The sequence below is a fragment of the Ochotona curzoniae genome, unplaced genomic scaffold (assembly GCF_017591425.1).
Source record: "Ochotona curzoniae isolate NIBS_2020 unplaced genomic scaffold, NIBS_Ocur_1.0 patch218, whole genome shotgun sequence".
NCBI classification, from domain to species: domain Eukaryota; kingdom Metazoa; phylum Chordata; class Mammalia; order Lagomorpha; family Ochotonidae; genus Ochotona; species Ochotona curzoniae.
In genome coordinates, this window is record NW_024466771.1 from 95,180 (window position 1) to 113,828 (window position 18,649).

An 18,649-nucleotide genomic window follows, 5' to 3' on the forward strand; every position below is an offset into this window, starting at 1 on the left:
ATTCGACTCTTCTGTGTGATAAGCAAGTGCTGATGAATGGGAGTCCCGGGGCTATGTGTGGAAACAGGAGGAGAGACAAGGCCAACAGTGCCTGCAGAGACATTCTGGCCTGTCTCCTCTCACCAGTGGCCAAGCTGGAAAGGCTGACGGAGGAGAGCAGCTGAAAGACTAGGGCTACAGCAGGCATTGAGCGCCTGCGGTGCTCTCCCAAAGAGGCCATCTCCCTTCTTTGAGCTGTGTGGTAGGTGCCAGTGCTGGGGGATGAACTGAATCCCCCACGCCCTGCTTTGTGCAACAGCTGCTTGCTCACCTGTTCCTTTGTGTGCATAGAAGAAAGATGAACATTTCACTTTTCTTAATGGTGCTATTTCTAAGAAGGAACAGTGAGAAGGTAGTTAAACTGTCAAGCAGGCTGTCCTTGGCAGGTGCTTCTAAAGCAGCTAGGAAACTGACAAGGTTTGCAGTCGTGAACAGGGAAAGGGGATTAATATAAGTTGAATTCTCTCTAGCTTTTCAAAACAACCAAAGAAATGAGCATCGATCGTATGATTAAGTCTTACTCCAAATATTATCATTAAGAAGTTGCTTTTTTTTAAAAAGATTTATTTATTTTATTGGAAAGTCAGATATACAGAGAGGAGGAGAGACAGAGAGGAAGATCTTCCATCCGATGATTCACTCCCCAAGTGAGCGCAACGGCCAATGCTATGCCGATCCGAAGCCAGGAGCCAGGAACTTCTTCTGGGCATCCCACGCGGGTACAGGGTCCCAAGGCTTTGGGCCATCCTCGACTGCTTTCCCAGGCCACAGGCAGGGAGCTGGATGGAAAGTGGAGCTGCCAGGATTAGAACTGGTGCCATATGGGATCCCGGTGCATTCAAGGCGAGGACTTTAGCCACTAGGCCACGCCGCTGGGCCCAGGAAGTTGCTTTTTAAAGATTTATTTACATACTTGATAGGCAGATTTACAGAGAGAAGGAAAGACAGAGAAATATTCCATCTGCTGGTTCACTCACCAAATGGCTCCAAAAACCAGGGCCAGGCCAGGTCAAAGACAGAAACTAGGAACTTCTTCCAGATCTCCCACATGGGTAGCAGGGACCCCGAGTATTTAGCAGGAATTGGCACAGAAGTGGAACAGGCTGGACCTGAACTGGCATGCATATGGGATGCCAGCATTGCAAGCAGAGGCATTATCTACTATTCCACACTAACCCTTAGAAAATTACTTTCAAAAAAAGAATCTCTTCCTTTCCTTGACATCTATTCTTACTGTTTCTACTTTTTTTTTTTTTTTAATTGGAAAGTGAGTTTTACGGAGGGAAGGAGAGATCTTCTGCCCTCTGGTTCACTCTCCAAGTGACTACAGTGGCCAGAGCTGAGCTGATCTGAAACCGGGAGCCAAGAGCTGCTTCTAGGTTCCCCACATGGGTGCAGGGTCCCAAGGCTTTGGGCTGTCCTCCACTGCCTTCCCAGACCACAAGCAGGGAGCTGGATGGGAAGCAGGGCCGTCGGGATATAAACCTACACCCATATGGGATCCTGGTGCATGCAAGGCGAGGATTTAGCCACGAGGCTACTGCTCCAGGCCTGAAAGTTCCTTTTCATGTATTATTCCTTTTGTAGTCATGTTTAAAAATAGACTGCGCGTTTGATTTGCGTATCTCCGATGATTAGTGATGAACATTTTTTTTCAAATAATTTGTGATCATATGTGTGGTTTCTTTAAGAAATATTTATTCTGGCCTTCTGACCATTTTTTTAATCAAGAATTTTTGCTTTTTATTTTTTGCCATTGAGTTTTGCTAGCTCCTTATATACGCAGGATGTAAACTACCTGTGAGGTGAATAGTTGGAAAATATTTTGTCACATTCTGCAGATTGTCTTTTACTGTATTTCCTTTGTTGTATAGAAGCTTCTGTGTTTGAGATAATTCTGTTTTTGTAATTTTGCTTTTACTGCTATTCTTTTGAAGTCATATCCAAAAACCTCTTGCCTTATTGAATGTCCTGAAAGTTTTCTTCTATTTCTTTCTAATATTTTCATTATTGGAGGTCTTAGGCTTACATGTTTATTTGGAAATGCATATCAAAACCATATTGAGATATCACCTCACCCCAGTTAAAAATAACTGTTACTAACACACACACACATATACACTGCTAACAAGGATGGGGAGAAAGCGGAATTCTTATATCATGTTTGTGTAAATGTGAATTAGTCTAGCCACTATGGAAAATAATGTGAAAATTCTTCAAAAAATTAAGGATAAAACTATCACATGATCCAGAAATCTCACTGCTAGATGCATAGAACCAAAAGAAAGAGCATCATTAGCTCAGAGTTGCCTGTGTGTCCTTGTGTTTTGCAGGACTGTTCACACTAGAGAAGATATAAAATTAGCCTAAGATTCAATCAAATGAACAGATAAAGAAAATGTGGTATATGTCCCCAATGCAATATCACTCATATATCAACATGACACTGTCATTTACAGTAACATGGATGGACCTGGAGAATGATGTGAAACAAACCAGACACAGAAAGAGATCTCAATCGTATATGGGATCTAAAAATTCAGTCTTACAGAAGGAAGAGAATAGACATTGGGCAGGGGATGCAGAGTTTAGTGAGGGGAGGCAAGAAGAGATTGGTCAGTAGATTCAAAGTTACACCTAGCGTGTCCTGGCATGGTAGCCAAGTGACTGAAGTCCTTGACTTGCATGTACTGGCATTCCGTGTAGGCTCCAATTCGTGTCCTAGCTACTCCAGTTTCCTTCTGGCTCCCTGCTTGTGACCTGGAAAAGCAGTAGAGGATGGCCTAAGGCATTGGGACCCTGCTTCCACTGGGGAGACCTGGAGGAGGCTCCTGGCTCCTGCCTTTGAATCAATTCAGCTCTGGCCATTGCAGCCACTTGGGGAGTAGACCATCAGAGGGAGGATCATTCTCTCTGTCTCTGCTTCCCCCTGTAAATCAGACATTCCAATAGAAATTAAGAAATCTTTTTTAAAAAGCTTCACTAAGGAAGCTCAAATGCTGATCTTGTGTTCACAGTGCAGTGACTGTAAGTAATAATGTGTATTGCAAGGTAGCTAGAAGAGGATGTTTAATGTTATCACAAACAAATACTATCTGTTGCAGGTGATGGATTTGTTAATTACCTCAACTTGAACGCTGTACAGTATATACACGTATAGAAACATCATGCTATACTCCCTAAATATGTACAATTGTTTTGTGTCAATTAGAAATGAAAACTTACATTTTTTTTCCAGTAGACCTTGAACATGTCCCTTTGGAGAGTTCCCTTTGTTGACATAGGAAGTGTTGTGAAGGTGGACTGCTCCGAGAATGGGGCTACAAATCTAGTGCTTCCTTTGTGCCATGCGTGTCAGTTTTTGAATTGAGGCTTATTTTGCATTGGTCTCAAAGAGTTTGAGCTGGGCCCACCAATTGCAGAGAAAGTGACAGTTGCTCATGTAAATTTTCCCATGACTAGGAAAGCCTTCCAGTGGATGCATGCAGAGCACTCCCTTGTAAGGACACATCCTTGTCTCCTTTGGTGGCTGGCTCCCAGGCTTCTGCTCTGCTCCTGCCGCTCCCTGCTGAAAGCCAGGAAGCCTTCCATGATGCCTTCAATCATAGGTATTCATGAAGGGAGCGTGCAGCGAGAAATCATAATATTTTTAAAAAGATTTATTTATTTGAGAGGCAGAGTGGAGACAGAGAACTCTTCCATTTCTTAGTTTAATCCCAAGTGGATGCAACTGTTAGGATGGCTCCAGCTGAAGCCAGGAGCCAGGAATTCCATCCTGGTCTCCCACATGGGTGCCAGGGTCCCAGGCACATAGGTCATCCACTGCCTTTCAAGGTGCACTTAGTAGGAGGCTAAACTGGAAGCAGAGTAACCAGGTCTCTGGAGATGGCACTTGGATGTAGGCTGCCAGTGTTGCCAGCAGCAGCTTAGCCCTTTGTACCACAACGGCAGCCCTTAAATATAAGATGTTTGCAGTGAGTCTTCAAAGCTATTTATGGAGGTAGATGAAAGTGGCCAAGTTGCAGATTCAACCATGTGTAGAGATCATGTCCTCCTCTCATCCCTGTGTCTCTCCTGTATCCTGTGAGCGGAAGTGGGGTGCTCCTGCTGGCTCCTGGGGCTCCCAGACTCAGTGCTCTCGGGAACCATTACCTGCAATTGCCATGTCAGTGTTCACATCGGCACTCAGTTTCCTCCTGCCTTTCTGCTTTCCTTCCTCATGCGCACTGGACACTTGGAAAATCTGTAGTGAGTGGACAGACAGGGAGGACTGTCAGGATTGTAAGAGGCATGCCATTTAAAGCCAGCTTTCATCTTCGCTCTTGCCAGCTCTGAAGTCATCTCTTGTGTTTGGCTTTGTATGAGCCTCTGAGCAGTATTCATGTGTGGTTTCTCAGCCCATCATTGTCTTATAAAATAGCTGCTCAGAGGCCTGGCCTGTGCACAGAGGCTTTGCCTGCTGCCAGGGTCCTGGCCGTTCTCTCCCTTCTCTCCCTCCCAGCTGAAACTGACCACCATTGTGATACAAGTGTTGTACTTGATGTTCTGGGAGAGGAAACTTTAAGGACAGACCTACAAGTGCCTTGTTGAAGTTGTGCCTACATTAGGAGCTGTTTTTCCCACCTCCCTCTTTTTTTTTTCATACCCTGAAGAATTTGCATCTCAATGAGATGCAATGATTCTCAATGAGAATAAAATCAGGAGAGTGATTGTACGCTAGTAATTTATGTGGCATCGTGGTCTCAAGTTAGAGAACTGGGTTCGCCTGGCCTGTAGTTTGATGACTGTAAGCTTTAAGGTTTTTTTTTTTCATTTTTGCGTAAAAAGAGGAAGAAAAGTTACTGAAATCATATGGTAGTCATCTGTCCTGGCTGGATACTGGATATTGTAGAACTAGGAGTGTGATCAGTATTCTCCTCCAAAAGTTTCCTTAGTACTTTTAGCTGGAAAGTGAAGGGAGCGTGACTTTTTATTACATATCCAGAGAAATGGGGTTTTATGAATTATTTATGTGGACAATTAGATTTGAAGTGGAGACTGGGATATAACGAAGACACAAGTTGACCTCAACCTGGTGATTACCATGCATTGAGCAAAAGCCACAGCATTAGGCCCAGGGTCAAGCTTTCTGTGCCAGCGACTCAGCCCTGTGCACAGCCGCTGTTGGAGGACTCAGTGGCTGCTGAGTGTGGGACAAGCAGTGAAGGCTGATACGGACACCTAGACTGGGAGACTTGTAGTTACTGTGCAGAAGGGAAGAGGAAGCATGGGGCCGAGCTAGGCAGTGGCCCCTTAGACTGTACTCCTTTAGTAGGCTTCGTGGGGAGGCTCTGGAGCAATGACAGCACACCTGAGTGCCAGGCTAAGGTTTTTGCCAGATTGGCTGCTGTCCTTGGAGTCCCTAGGGGACCAGGAGTCCAGGTGTTTTGCCAAATCAGCCATTGTCTGCTCTGGTATGGTAGGGCCACTGCAGACCTAACCCCCTCCCATGTGCCTTCCTTCCTCCTCTCCCTCTTCCCCTCCATCTGGCCTGCCCCGACCCACCTGAATCTCCTTTGCTAAAGGGTCTCATTGTCGATTACACTTCCCTGTTTTTAACTCGATGATTTTGTCCCATGGCCTGCTCTACTGAACTTAAGTTCTTCTCTGACATGGCTTGTTTGGTAGTAACGTCCAGTTCTTAGGCCAGTGGGAGTAGAGGAAGCAGAAGGGCTTTGTGGAAAAGACCGGAGAAGGGAGGAAGAAGGGTGAACACAATGCTTCATAGGTTTTCTAGATAGAACAGACAGCTGAGTCATGAACCCCAGAAAAGGCACTTGACTCACACTAATGAAATCCCTCCTGCATCTGAGTTGCTGCTTTCCAAACCTGAGCACGCATCAGAATCCCACAGAAGGTGTGTCTCCACGGAGATTGCTGGGCACCATCCCCAGACTTTCTGATTGACAAAGTCTAGGGTGGGGCCTGGGAATTGGTTTTACTATCAACTTCCTGGGTGGCACTGGTCTAGAATCCACACTTTTCTGGGCCTAAAGTCCTAGAGAAGAAAGCAAAGCTGCAAAGGGAGGGACTGGCCATGCCGTAGCTCTCTACCTATGGAGGAGAAAGGATTAAGGTCCAGTGAGCCCAGAAGAGAAGTTTCAGATTAGCCTCAGTATCACCCCCCACCCTCGTCACAGGATCCTCCCTGCTGCCGCGTGCTGGCTTTTCAGAAATGGGGAGGAAATGTTTATGTCTTTGTACACAGAGAAGTGGGTTTAACAGGTGCCCTTTCTTGATATCTGCCTGGGTGTCTGGTGGTGCAGGCCACCAGAGGGGGAGAGCAGTGAGCAGCATTTCCCCAAGCAAGGGCAGGTTATAAAAAGGCATGGCCTGCAAAGGGTCCTGTAAAGGAAGGCATCTGACGAAAGGGCCAGACCTCGGTTCATTCTCTTGTCTCTCAAGCAGAGTCGGGGTGGGGCAGTATTTGCTGTTGTGCTTCTCAATTTCCTCCTGCTGTTGGTACTATCCAGGGTCCTGCTTGGTTTCCTAACGTGTTATCTGTGGCAATGCTTTATCCTGGTCCCAAAAAGGAAAAAAACCAAAGCAGTCGGCAGGGGTCCTGCTGGAAGGGTGGGCAGGGACCTGAGTTAATGGTATTTTGAAAGCTTCCATTGTCCATACCTGACTTGTCAAGCCTCTGCTGAGAAGTTTTTCTGCTTTTGACTTTATGGCAGAATGACAGCACGTTTTTGTTCCCCTGATGTTTCTTTGGAATTGTGAAGATGCTGTTAGTTTGAGTACTTGGAGCCCTAGTTGAGGGGTGGCATATTAATTGGGCTTTCATTTTTTATCTAATATAGAACACCCTGCAGCACTAAATAAAAATGTCACTGTGTAAAAGTGTAAAGGCTTTCTGTGACAAATGTTTTAAAAGATTCATGAAGGGCTGCAGATTTGATTTATCTGATCCCTTTTCTGTGATGTATTCCTGTTTAATATTAGCTTCAATATTTGAACCATGAAGAATTTTCTCAAAATAAAAACTGTGGTGAATCAGTTCTATGTGAACAAAATAACACCATGCCCCCCTTTTGTTTTGTTTTGTTTTTGAAATTTGAGAGGCAAAGACAGAGATAGGGCATTCCGCAAATGCCCATAAAAGCTGGGCCAGGGCCAGGCAAAAACTGGGAGCAGGGAACTCAGTCTGGGTCGCTCACATGGGTAACAGGGAGCCAACTACTGAAGTCTGCTGCTGCCTGTGCAATAAGCGGGGGCTTCAGTGCAGCTCCTTCTGCTGTGGGAGATGGCTGTCTTAACTGCTGGGCCTAGAACTCAGCCTCGCCAGGAGACTGTACATCAAGCAGTTGAGTCCGCTTCTTGTGTTGGGTGGGCAGGGATGCTTGGTTTCCCAGCAGCTTGAATTGTCCCTGGGGAAACTCTTGGTTATTGGGGAGTCAGTGTAGCTGGCTGCCTGGTTGAGATGGCTGTTGGCTTGTTCTTATTAGACACTGTCCTTCAGTATCTGTCACAATCCCATAAGTGTGGGGAGTGGGAAGAGAGGGTCACACCTCACCTTCAGAATCCTTAGGTTGGGGTGTATTTGGGCGAGTTTGAGCTGCTGAGTCACCTGTATTCTCAGAAACACCTTGAGGGAGACAATATCCAGTCTTCTTCATGGATGGCCCATAAATGATGGCTGATAAGAGAATTCACCACAAGTGAAGGAAATTAGTTCCAAAAATCCATAATCTTTTTTTGAACTAGTCAAAACCTGCATTGAATCTTGTGCATTGGACTTTTATTTAAAAAAAAAAAACCCTGGAGGATTGTTTAAAAGACTAGAGGCGAGGGAACCACTAGCAGAAAACAGTTGAAACTGGTAGAAAGGAAAAAGTTGTTTTTATCTTTGGAACAGGTGTTTGCTTATACTCCAATACCTGGAGCAATGTATGAACTTCAGTGTGGCTTTTAGAACCGGTTTTGAATATTACATTGTTATGCCCTTAATTTATTCATTTGCCTTTTGGAGATAATCATCTTAATAAGTCAAATTATCTTTTCTGCCCATCAGACTATCGGGAAGAAGTTACCTCCAACTACAGCAACTCTGGACTCAACAAAAACTGAAATGGACAGCAGGACTAAGAGTGAGTTTCCTAAATTATCCATTTTACAGTGCAAAGCAGATAAGGGTTTTCTCATCCCTGAAATGCTTTTTGAAAAAAATCCCTGAATAATCTTGGCAGCTTTTTCACATAAAAATGTGCATGAATGTGATTCATTACATACTCACCATTAGGATGCACCCAATTTAGATGTGCAACTCGTGACGGGTTTTTTTCCTATCATTCCCTATCATATATGTATATGTATATGTGCATGTATATGTATATACACTGCCCATGTAGTGCAGAGTTTGGCTTTATCCAATATGCTGAGTACTTTGAGTAGTTTGGGTGGTGGAAAGATTCTTACAGAATGCAGGTTCTTTAGGCCTTCATGGACCTTCATGTCAGAGAAGCTGACCACTCAGCCACCACCAGACCACCTTGACCTCTCCCTGGCCTTCTCGGCACATCTGTGCTTCGGCCTCTAGATACCTCTGTGATGTGCGCACGTGGGATATTCAAGGCCTTGTGGAAGGACTCAGCGAGTGAGTGAAGAGGATTATCAGGGTTTTTGAACTGTGGTAGTCAGTGGAAATGTCAATTGAGGAACATGTTTTTAGTTTTTAGTTGCCACATTAAAAAGAAGCAATTGAGCTTCCTTTGTCATTTTTTAACCCATTATTGGCAGTATTATCACTCAATATGTAATCCATGTAAAATTATTAAATGAGATGCTTTCTTGCTTTTTTCCCCGGAAAGTCTTCATCATCCTGCGTGTATTCATAGGCGTGGCATATCCAGCAAAAAGTAGCCGTGCTCCCAGCGCCCCACAGCCATGTGTACCTAGTGGTGACTTTGTTGGGCGCTGTGGTTTTATGATGCTTCTGGGGCCTGAGAACACAGTCCTAAATATTCAGTTCCCAAAAGCGTGCAGGTGCATCCTGGCTCCAGCCAACACCTTGTTCAGTCCCGCAGACATCATGACGAGGGCGTGGTTTGCTGGTGCACTTTGACCACAGCTGCGTGGAGTGTTTAGCTGGGAGTGAGGAGGGCCAGTTCTGGTACTTACTAGCCCTGTGACATTGTGCAAATACTTTGGTTGTTGTGGTCCTTCTCTGTACTGTCTGCAAGTCGGGAGATTGTGCTGGAGAAAGGCCCTGAGCTTTCTCTCAGCATCTTGATCCTCTGGTTTAATTCTAAAAGCTGTAGGGCGCATTGTATAAGGATTCTGCATTCAGAGGACTGGGAAACTGGGGAGACCAAGGGAAGGATGGGAACAGTTCTGTGGGAGTGTGAGAGGCTGTGATGGGTAGCGATGTAAGTATGCCTGGAAAGGGGTGGCAAGGCAAGAATTATGGACAGGGGAGCCTTGAGGGGTGTTTTCCAGCAGATGTTTTTCATGGATTCCAAGGGCAAGAATTTCTGCAGTTTAATCTCACCTCACTTTCATTAATAGTGGCAGAGTGGCATAGTTGTTCTCCCACGATCTCTGTTTAGTGGCATCTCAGTCCATGGAGAGCTGCCTCCATTTGGACCATTTTCCCACTCTCAGAATATCTGCATTCTGGTGGAAGATGCAGAGGGCTGGCCAACTCTTAGAAATGACCTTGGGCTCAGGATGTGAGCTTCCTCCTGGTCAGCGCGGTAGGAGAGTTAAGCAGCTCCCTCTGTGTGGGTGTCCCTCTGGCTGAAACGCAGGTTCACACCAGGAACAGGAATCAGGATGACTCAACAGTGTCCAGGGGACTTGGGGCTTTCTGAATGAAAACGCAACTCAGTTGATCAGATTTATGGAAACCACCACAATCTCCAGTCCCTCCTGAAACATAACATTTATGATACTGAAAGTCATTGGAAACTCATGCTGGGGAACAGATTGTTTTAATTTTCATAACAAGAGGAAAACTGTCTAAATATTCATAATGAAGTGCCCTGAGGTGCCTCCAGCCTACCACATCTGGAGTTTCCCTCTTTCTTATTACAATTGATGCAGATTTGTAGCTTCCTTGGGATAGAAAAAATAGCCTGAAGAAAGCACTGTTTAACATCTTTCCGAACAGATAGCTTAGTTTTATAAATGCAGAAGGCCAACTGAGTCCTTGGGTTTGGAAGAGAAAATGCCTTGACGGGGTTTGTACAAGGACAAATGAGGTTTTCAAGTAAATTACAACCACAGCGCAAAGGCTGTGTTGTTCTTGCTGAGCTGCACCTGCTTTCGTAACAAAACACACTGCCTTTGCCACACTCTGAACTGACTTGCTTCTTTGGAGCTGCCCCTGTGATGGTCCCATATGGCGCCTTGTTGCTGTCATTGCATTGTTGGTTTCTCTGGGGCTAGGCTCTGTCTTCTGTTGTAAATCTCCATCACTCTGCCTAGAAAGTGCTCAGCGTGCAAGATAGCAGTGGAGCTAATGGAGCGCTGTGAGTGGTTCCTGATGTCATGGGCTCTAGCTTGGACCCCCTTCCTAAGCATTCAGCCATCAGGAAGAAAAGGATGCATTTGCTCGCCCACCACCCTGTTTCTGGGTCTGCAGGTTTCTGAGGCTAGCGGTGGTTGTCAGTGTTCCACGGGGCCAAAGAGAACCTTTGTTTCTTGTAGTCAGTACTCTAGGCCAGTCAGCCCACATCTACCACAGACAAACTTGCAATCTGATAGAGTCATTTGGCACGTTGCCACAAGGGAGACTGCAAACCAGGTGGGCTCGGGATGTCACCCAAAGAAAAAAGATAAACAAGGTAGTTCCAGGTTTCAGTGAGAGGTTGAACTCAGTGAAATGTAAACGATGAGGTGCTTTGATAGACGCAGAGCAGGACTGTGTGGGAAGGGCTCGCTCTTCAGTCTGGGCTATAGGGTAACCAGTTCCCGTTTCCTTGGCAGCTGAGACAGATGTGCAGTGTTGCATCTGCCAACGCTTTGCTTAAGTTTGGGGCTGGGCATGAAGACTGCTACCATGGGTCACAGTGGCCGCGATCTCCAAGGCAGCAGGGAGTGGCGCAAGCATTCAGGGCCCTGTCCCATGCTCCTGCGTGTGGGAGACCAGGATGGAGTTCTTGAGTCAGGCTTGCCCAGACCTTGCAGCCATCTGGGAAGTGAATCAACAGATGGTACATCTGTTTATTTTGATCTAGTTCTGCTTGCCTTTCAAATTAAATCAATATGTTTTTAAAGATTTCTTTATTTTTATTGGAAAGTCAGATTTACAGAGGGAAGGAGCTTCACTCAGGTTTCCCACATGGATAGCAGGAAGCCCAAACACTTAGTCCATCTTCTGCTGCTTTCCCAGGCATGGAGTTTGATCAGAAATGGAACAGCCAGGGATGTATCCAGAGACCATATCGGGTGCCAGCATCACAGGTAGCAGCTTAGCATGCTGTACCACAGCGTTGGCCCCTACTTGTTGGCACACTCTCTCAAAGATACATTTGGTTTATTTGAAATGCAGAATGACAGAAAAGAGGGAGGGGGAATCTTATCTGTTGGTTCCCTCCGTAAGTGGCCACAGCAGCCATGCCTGGGCCAGACAAAAGCCAGGAGCCTGGAACTCCACCCTGATTGCCAACCATCTTGCCCTTCTTTCCCAGACACAGCAGCAGGGAGCTGGATTGTAAAGAAGCCAGGACTTGAACCAGTGATCCAGTATGTGATGCTAGGAATCTGCAGGCTGTACTCTAGCCTTTGTGCCCCATGTCCCAAGAGTCCTCTCCTTTTGCAAAGAAGTACCTGTCACCAAGTGCCCCCAGCATGGACCTGCCATCTGGCTTCAGAGTCAGGGTCCTCCATGATGGTCCCCAGTGTACCTGTGCTGCCTAAGGTCTGCATTCGAAACACAGTGCTCTTTCTTGGACATGAAATTAAACCCTTATTCAGCTTGTTGCCTTGGATACTGCAAGCAGTCCTCCTCTGAGCAGAAGAAAGCACCTTTGCTCTGTGCTGGAGAAAGAGATCTTTGCATGTCAGACTTTCATTGCTTCTAAAAGAATATTGCTTTTTTAAAACAAGAGAGCGGGAAAGCAGTCGAGGACAGCCCAAAGCTTTGGGAGCCTGCACCCGCGTGGGAGACCCGGAAGAGGCTCCTGGCTTCGGACCGGCATAGTATCGACCCGTTGCGCTCACTTGGGGAGTGAATCATTGGACGGAAGATCTTCCTCTCTGTCTCTCCTCTCTGTATATCCGCCTTTCCAATGAAAAAATAATAAAACTAAATCTTTAAAAAAAAAAAAAAAAACAAGAGAGGGCCTGGCACAGTGGCCTAGCAGCTAAAGTCCTCAACTTGAACGCACCAGGATCCCATATGAGTGTCGGTTCTAATCCCGGCAGCCCTGCTTCCCATCCAGCTCCCTGCTTGTGGCCCGGGAAAGCAGTTGAGCACAGCCCAAAGCCTTGGGATCCTGCACCCGCGTGGGAGACCCGGAAGAGGCTCCTGGCTCCTGGCTTCGGATCAGTGCAGCTCCAGCAATCATGGTCACTTGGGGAGTGAATCATCACATAAAAGATCTTCCTCTCTGTCTCTCCTCTGTGTATATCCGCCTTTCCAAAAAAATAAATCTTTAAAAAAGAGAGAGCAGAAGGTATCATAGTTGATGCTTGTGAAATAATTTGCAAGCCAAATCCTCAGCAGCATTTGACAGCAAACATGGGGGTTGCAACTTTAGATTTGGGTCAGCTTCTTCAGAAAGGAAGATGTGGGGTTGGAGTTGATGGAGTGAACTACATGCTGTGTTTCATTTCCCTGCTGGAATTGCAATATGGAGCAGGCCTTCTTCACTTTGGCAGTGTTGACACTGGGGATCTATCTCTTTTGGCGACAGTTTCCTGTGTGTATATTGCCATGTATTCAGCAGCCACTCTGCCTTCAACCCAGCAATTGCCAGTAACATCTCTTCCCCCTGACCCTGAATTGTGACAGCCAAAAATGTTTCCAAGTATTTCTAGTGTCCTCTGGGAGGTCTTAGTCCGTTTTCTGTTGCTATAAAAAAAAAAAATACCACCGACTGGGCAATTTGGAAAGGTTGAAAGGCTGGCTCCTGATTTTAGAGATTAGAAGTCCCAGACTGACTAGCTGAGCTGCAACAGGGAAGGCAGTGCCTGGGCTGGGGAGAGCAAGGCCTTTGGCCCGTAGTCTCACGTTCTTTTATTATCAGATCCACCTGTGCAAGAGATCAAGGTTCTTATCATCTGAGTGCCGCCCCGACCCCAGGCTCTACCTCCCAGTGCTGCCACATGGAGGATTACATTTCAACAGAAGTTCAAACCGTGGAGGCCAATTTCCAAATGGCTGGTAAAGCTTCAAGTGAATGGCACAATGGCACTGGCATGTCCCTACTGCCTGGCACTCTGTGAATATATAGTGACTAAATGATGAGGAGGCCAGCATGTGTTTCACCCTTCTGAGTTGCCCCTGCTCCTCTGCAGCTCACCCAGAGCTTAAATTTTCACCTAGCTAGCCCTATCATCAGCACCTTGTGGTTCTGCCTTCCTGGGCCCACAGTCAGTCTGCCCCTCCTAGCAGACTTTGGGCAAGCGCCATCTCTAGAGCAGTATGTTCTCAGTGGATTTCCAGAACCAACTACAGAGATATCACCTGGGAACCTGTTAGAAATGCAAGTCCCCAAACTCAGCCCTGGCTTACAGAGTCCTAGGGCTGGGCTGGGCCATCTGCTTGGGCACACCCTCCACCTAGGGCTGTTGCTCTTTCAAGTGTGAGACCCACTGACCTCTAAGGTTTTGTAGCTTCCCTAGCATTATACTCATCAGAGTACTGCCAAGTAGGTGGGTTCTGGGTCCCACGTCACCTGTGTGGGTTCAGATCCCCAGGGAAGGGATCTGGGAAGCAAGGAACAGGTGCTGCACAAAATTCCCATCATTGGACGTGACTGAGAAGCACTCCCAAGCCTTGTACCTCTGAGGAATGTCTCTGTGTATTACACAAAGCTCCCTGCAGTTGTCCTTAAAGACAGGATCCTAACTTTGCTGCTTGGAAAGTTATTCCTCTATTTCTAATACTCTGCTTTAAACTGTGTGCATTGCTCTCACCCTCTTCTCACTGATGCCGGTAGAAAACCTTCCACTTGGTTCCAAGCTCCTTGAAAACCAAATGCTGGTCTTTTTCCCCTTGTTCTTTTACCTAGAACAGCATAGAAGTCCATTGTGTTATCTGCAAGGCCACGAGGCTAACAGTTCTGAAAAATAAAAGGGTTTTTATTATTTCCTGAATGATAAAACTTACTTTGGACCTCCATATGCCAGCCTTTACCCTACCTGGAGACCAGTCATTCACTTGCTGCAGTATTTTAGTGCTTGAGTGTGGCCTCAAAGCACAACTTAGAATGTTTCATACCTATAAACTGTGTAGTACCTTTTCTTTTAAAAATCTGGAAAAGTCTGTTCTCAGAGTCCTAAAAAGTGAGCATGAATCACTCCCTTGATGTCACTTGTCGGTTGAAGGAAAGAATTTCTGATTAGAATGTTGGTGAAAGTTGGCATCACTCAACTTGATACTTCTGTTGTGCTGTCCCGAAAGAACAAAACATTCCAGAGGGCCAGCATTATAGTGCAGCAAGCCAACCTTCCTCTTCCAACACCAGCGTCTCACGTGCATGCCAGCTTGAGTCCCACTGCGCTGCTAATGGAACTGGGCAAAAGCAGCAGAAAATGGCCCAAGAGCTTGGACTCCTGCCATATGTACGGAGGACCAAGATGAAGCTCCTCGCCCCTGCTTAGGCCTGAGCCATCACTGACTCTTGTAGCCATTTGGAAAGTGAATCAGCAGACAAAAGATTTCTCTTCATCTTTTCTTTCTTTCCTTCTTCCCTTTCTTTCTTTCTTTCTTTCTCTCTTTCTCTCTTTCTCTCTTTCTCTCTCTCTCTCTCACTCTGCATTTCAAATAAATATAAATACATAAATACATAAATAAATAAATAATTCAAAAAAAAAAGACAATTCTGGGTCTAGGTGTGGCTTGTTCCTTTCCACCACTACTGAAAACTCTGGAGCACTTCCTGTCTCGCCGTCAAGCCCAGAGCTAGCCTGATTTGGTTTCCCCTTTGCATGTTTGTGTTCAGTTTGCTCTTGTGCTTTTTGTTTTTTGTTCTGCTATACATTTTTTTAAATTAAGCTAAAGAAAATTTTTGCTTCTTTATTGTAAACAATGTGGTTTTTCAAAAAAGATTCATTTATTATTGTTTTTTGGAAGGTTTACAAAATGAAGGAGAGACAGAGAAGGAAAGATTCTCCATCTGCTGTTTCACTCCCCAAGTGACCATAGTGGCTGAACCTGAGCTCCAAAGCCAGGAGCCAGGAGCTTCTTTTGGATCTCCCATGAGGGTGCAGGGTCCCAGGACATAAGCAGGGAACTGGATTGGAAGTGGAGCAGTCGGGCCATAATCTGGTGCTGGTATGGAATGACAATGCTTGAAGATGGAGGATTAGCATATTGAGCCATGGTATAGACCCTGAATTGTTTTGGTTTTTATTGAATAGGTTATAAAACCAGCTGAAGAGAATAGGCATGTGAGTTCAGTTCGTTTAATAGTTTTAAATAATATGTGAATATCTCCACATTTTCAAATGGAAGTAATGGTCTTGGGGGTTTTGGATTGTGACTGGGCTATGTGGTGATTTTAATAATGCACATTTCTTAAAATGTGAAAAGCTTTAATTGAGACAAAGGCTTTTGATCTTGGAAGCAGGAAGTGGCCTTAGGGTCCTGGAGCCTGCTGATGCTGTACACATTTTCTCTGCACACTTGCATGTTCATGTTCATGTTTTGTTTTATAGAAAGAATAGCTGATTTTTTTAAAGATTCTTACAAGATTAAAGCAAAAAGCTTAAGATTTAAGATTTTAGTTTTATGCTAATTCATTTGTATTTTATAATCTTTCTAAAGGAAAAAGTGGCATCAAAGTTAGCTTAGTCACTGGATAAATTGTGCCTTGATTCATGTTTGTGAGTGTACTTCTTCCCTTTTTATCTCAGACTAATTAAATCTAGTGGATGAATAGATGAAAAATGCCTTCCCTCACTCCACTATGTGCTACACATTTAAAAATTATTATCTTCCCACATTCCCCCCCCCCCAAATAAAAAAGTGATTTTGGAATTATGTCCTTTTAAGACATATAAAACGGTTCCTCTTTGATGAAATCTGCCTTGAAAGAATCTTCCCTTTCTCTAAAGCACGCCAACATTAAATCATAGTTAATTCTGTTTATGACTGTATTTGTCTTTTCTTGCCATTCCTCTTGTCTTTACTTTCCTTTTTTTTTTTTTTAAGATTTGTTTTATTTTCATTGGAAAGGCAGATTTACAGAGAGGAGAGACAGAGAGAAGCATCTTCTGTCCGCATCCACACGGGGGCAGGATCCCAAGGCTTTGGGCCTTCCTTGACTGCTTTCCCAGGCCACAAGCAGGGAGCTTTGCCTTTAATTTCTCAAAGGAATAGATGGTCCATGCAAAGATAAGCATGGTTGGTTGGACTTCCTTGCATATTTCAAATGCAAAAGCTGACAACATCTTTTTCATGGTAGTGGTTCAATAAATATTTTTTGGAGAGTTATTTGAAAGTCACAAATTACAGACAAGAGAGATATCTTCCAACTGCTGATTCGCTCCCCAGTTGGCCAGAACGAACAGTTGGGTCAGAGTGAAGCCAGAGCTTCATCTGGGTCTCCCACATACAAAGCCCAAACACTTGGACCTTCTCTGCCCAGGCTATTAGCATAGAGCTAGATCAGAAGTTGGGCAGTTGGGACATGAACTGGTGCCCCATGTGTGTTGCCAGTATCATAGGAACATCTTTACCCACTAAGCCACAAACGTCAGTCCCAAGGTAACCCTACTTTTGCATCTGAAGGCACTGAGGTTGCCTGGAGCCACAGTGTAACTGCTTGAGTCCTGGCCTTGGGAAAGCCTGGCTGGGGCCACATACAGTCCTTAGTGTCCTGTCTTGCAGCCCAGAATCCTCTCCTTCCACATATTGTCTCACACAGTTCCCTGCACTTGCCAGCTACCACTTGGGGTTGTGAGGAGTACCAGCTCTGTGTGGGGTGCAGGGTTGTGAAGAGGCTGAGATGTGCTGCCCCAGTGGACAGTGCTCATTGGTAATCAACACAGTTGCTTGTGTCTTTTCCTTTGTGGTGCTTTCTAGATGATTCTCTCTCTATGCACATGTTTCATGGTAGAATCTAAAAGTGGACTATGGTGATGGTCACACAACTGTATGAATGTATTAAAATTCATCATACTGCAATAAAATTGGGTGCATTTTATAGTATAAATGTTGTATTTCATTAACTGTGTTTTTAAGAAGGCCAGTGATACCTGCCATTCTTACTATAAAGAAATGATAAGCCTGAAGTAAAATGACCCATGGAACGTTTTGAGGCATGCTAGTGCTTTCCTGGTGGTGGTTTCTCTTTGCTGGTTACAAGTGCATGCATTCCAGAGTCATTCATTGATTCTCTTACTATGAACCTGGCGCTGAAGGAGTAGGAGAAGGGTTAGGCTGCAAGGTAATGACAAGGAAACAGAAAGAGGCTTTTTTAGAGTGGAGGACGCATCCAGACGGTCTTTTTCTAGGAGATCACTGAACATTCCTGTTTTCTCGTGTCACATCTCTTTTTGTCAGGAAGTCTCATGTTTTAGGTAATGAATATCTGCCTGACCACAGCATAGTAGCTGTCAGTTGTCTTATTAAGTCATGCAATAGGAGGTCCAGAGATAGCCCCTCAAAGACTGGGTAACTTGATACACATCTCAGTAGTGTCTGGGCTCAGGGTCAAGTTCTCTGTGATTTTTCTTCCAATGAAGATGAAACAATGGTATAAACATAAAAGCCAGACACTTTGGTCAAGTCCCTGCCCATGCAGATTTTCTCTCACATCTCATTGGCTGGTAATGCATTGTATCCTCACTGCCAGACCAGTCAGCAGTGCAGACAGTGGGGAGTAAGATCAATACCTTTTGCCTGGATTTGTTTTACTCATCCCTAGGACTGTGGGAGGATTTCCTGTTTCTGAACAAACTGGGAATTCGATGAACTAGGAAGTAGACGGGGAATGGCCGCTGGCAAGTTAAGCAACAAGCCTACCACTCTTTATTAGCTTGTTCTGACAGAAGGTAACAGAAACACCACCTGCTCATTTCTTTTTTGTCCATGGGCATCTCATTTTCTTTGTAAAATGTCTCCATGATTTTAATTTGAACAAGTGTCTTAAAAGTGGGATTGCTTTTGCCAGGTAGTTCTGCAGTGATACTGCACATTGGTGGAGTAAGTTTTGAATGTGAGTAGTTACATTTCAGTAGCACAGTTGGTGGGAAAATTCATCAGGAGCTATCATTATCCAATTTAAAGATGCTTAACTTACCCCCTCACTCCCCCCAAACCCTGCCTTTAGAATCTGACCAGTTCAGATTTGGGAAGGTTTGCTATTAACTGAAGAGAGATGAAATGTTAGTAACCATGTGAGTTCAGGAACATGATATTGATGGGGTTTAGAACTAGTGCTCCACAGCAGAAGTT

The 18,649-nt window shown here is 45.1% G+C and overlaps 1 protein-coding gene across 9 annotated transcripts in view; it reads left to right on the forward strand.

Moving 5' to 3' along the window:
• LOC121166752 (SH3 domain-containing kinase-binding protein 1-like) overlaps positions 1-18,649 on the forward strand; it is a 187,424-nt gene that overhangs the window by 82,673 nt on the left and 86,102 nt on the right. For all 9 annotated transcript variants that reach the window (XM_040996026.1, XM_040996028.1, XM_040996024.1 and 6 more), the window contains one exon: positions 8,093-8,168. In XM_040996026.1, coding sequence (XP_040851960.1) covers positions 8,093-8,168 — 76 coding nt within the window. The remainder of the gene's footprint in view (positions 1-8,092; positions 8,169-18,649) is intronic.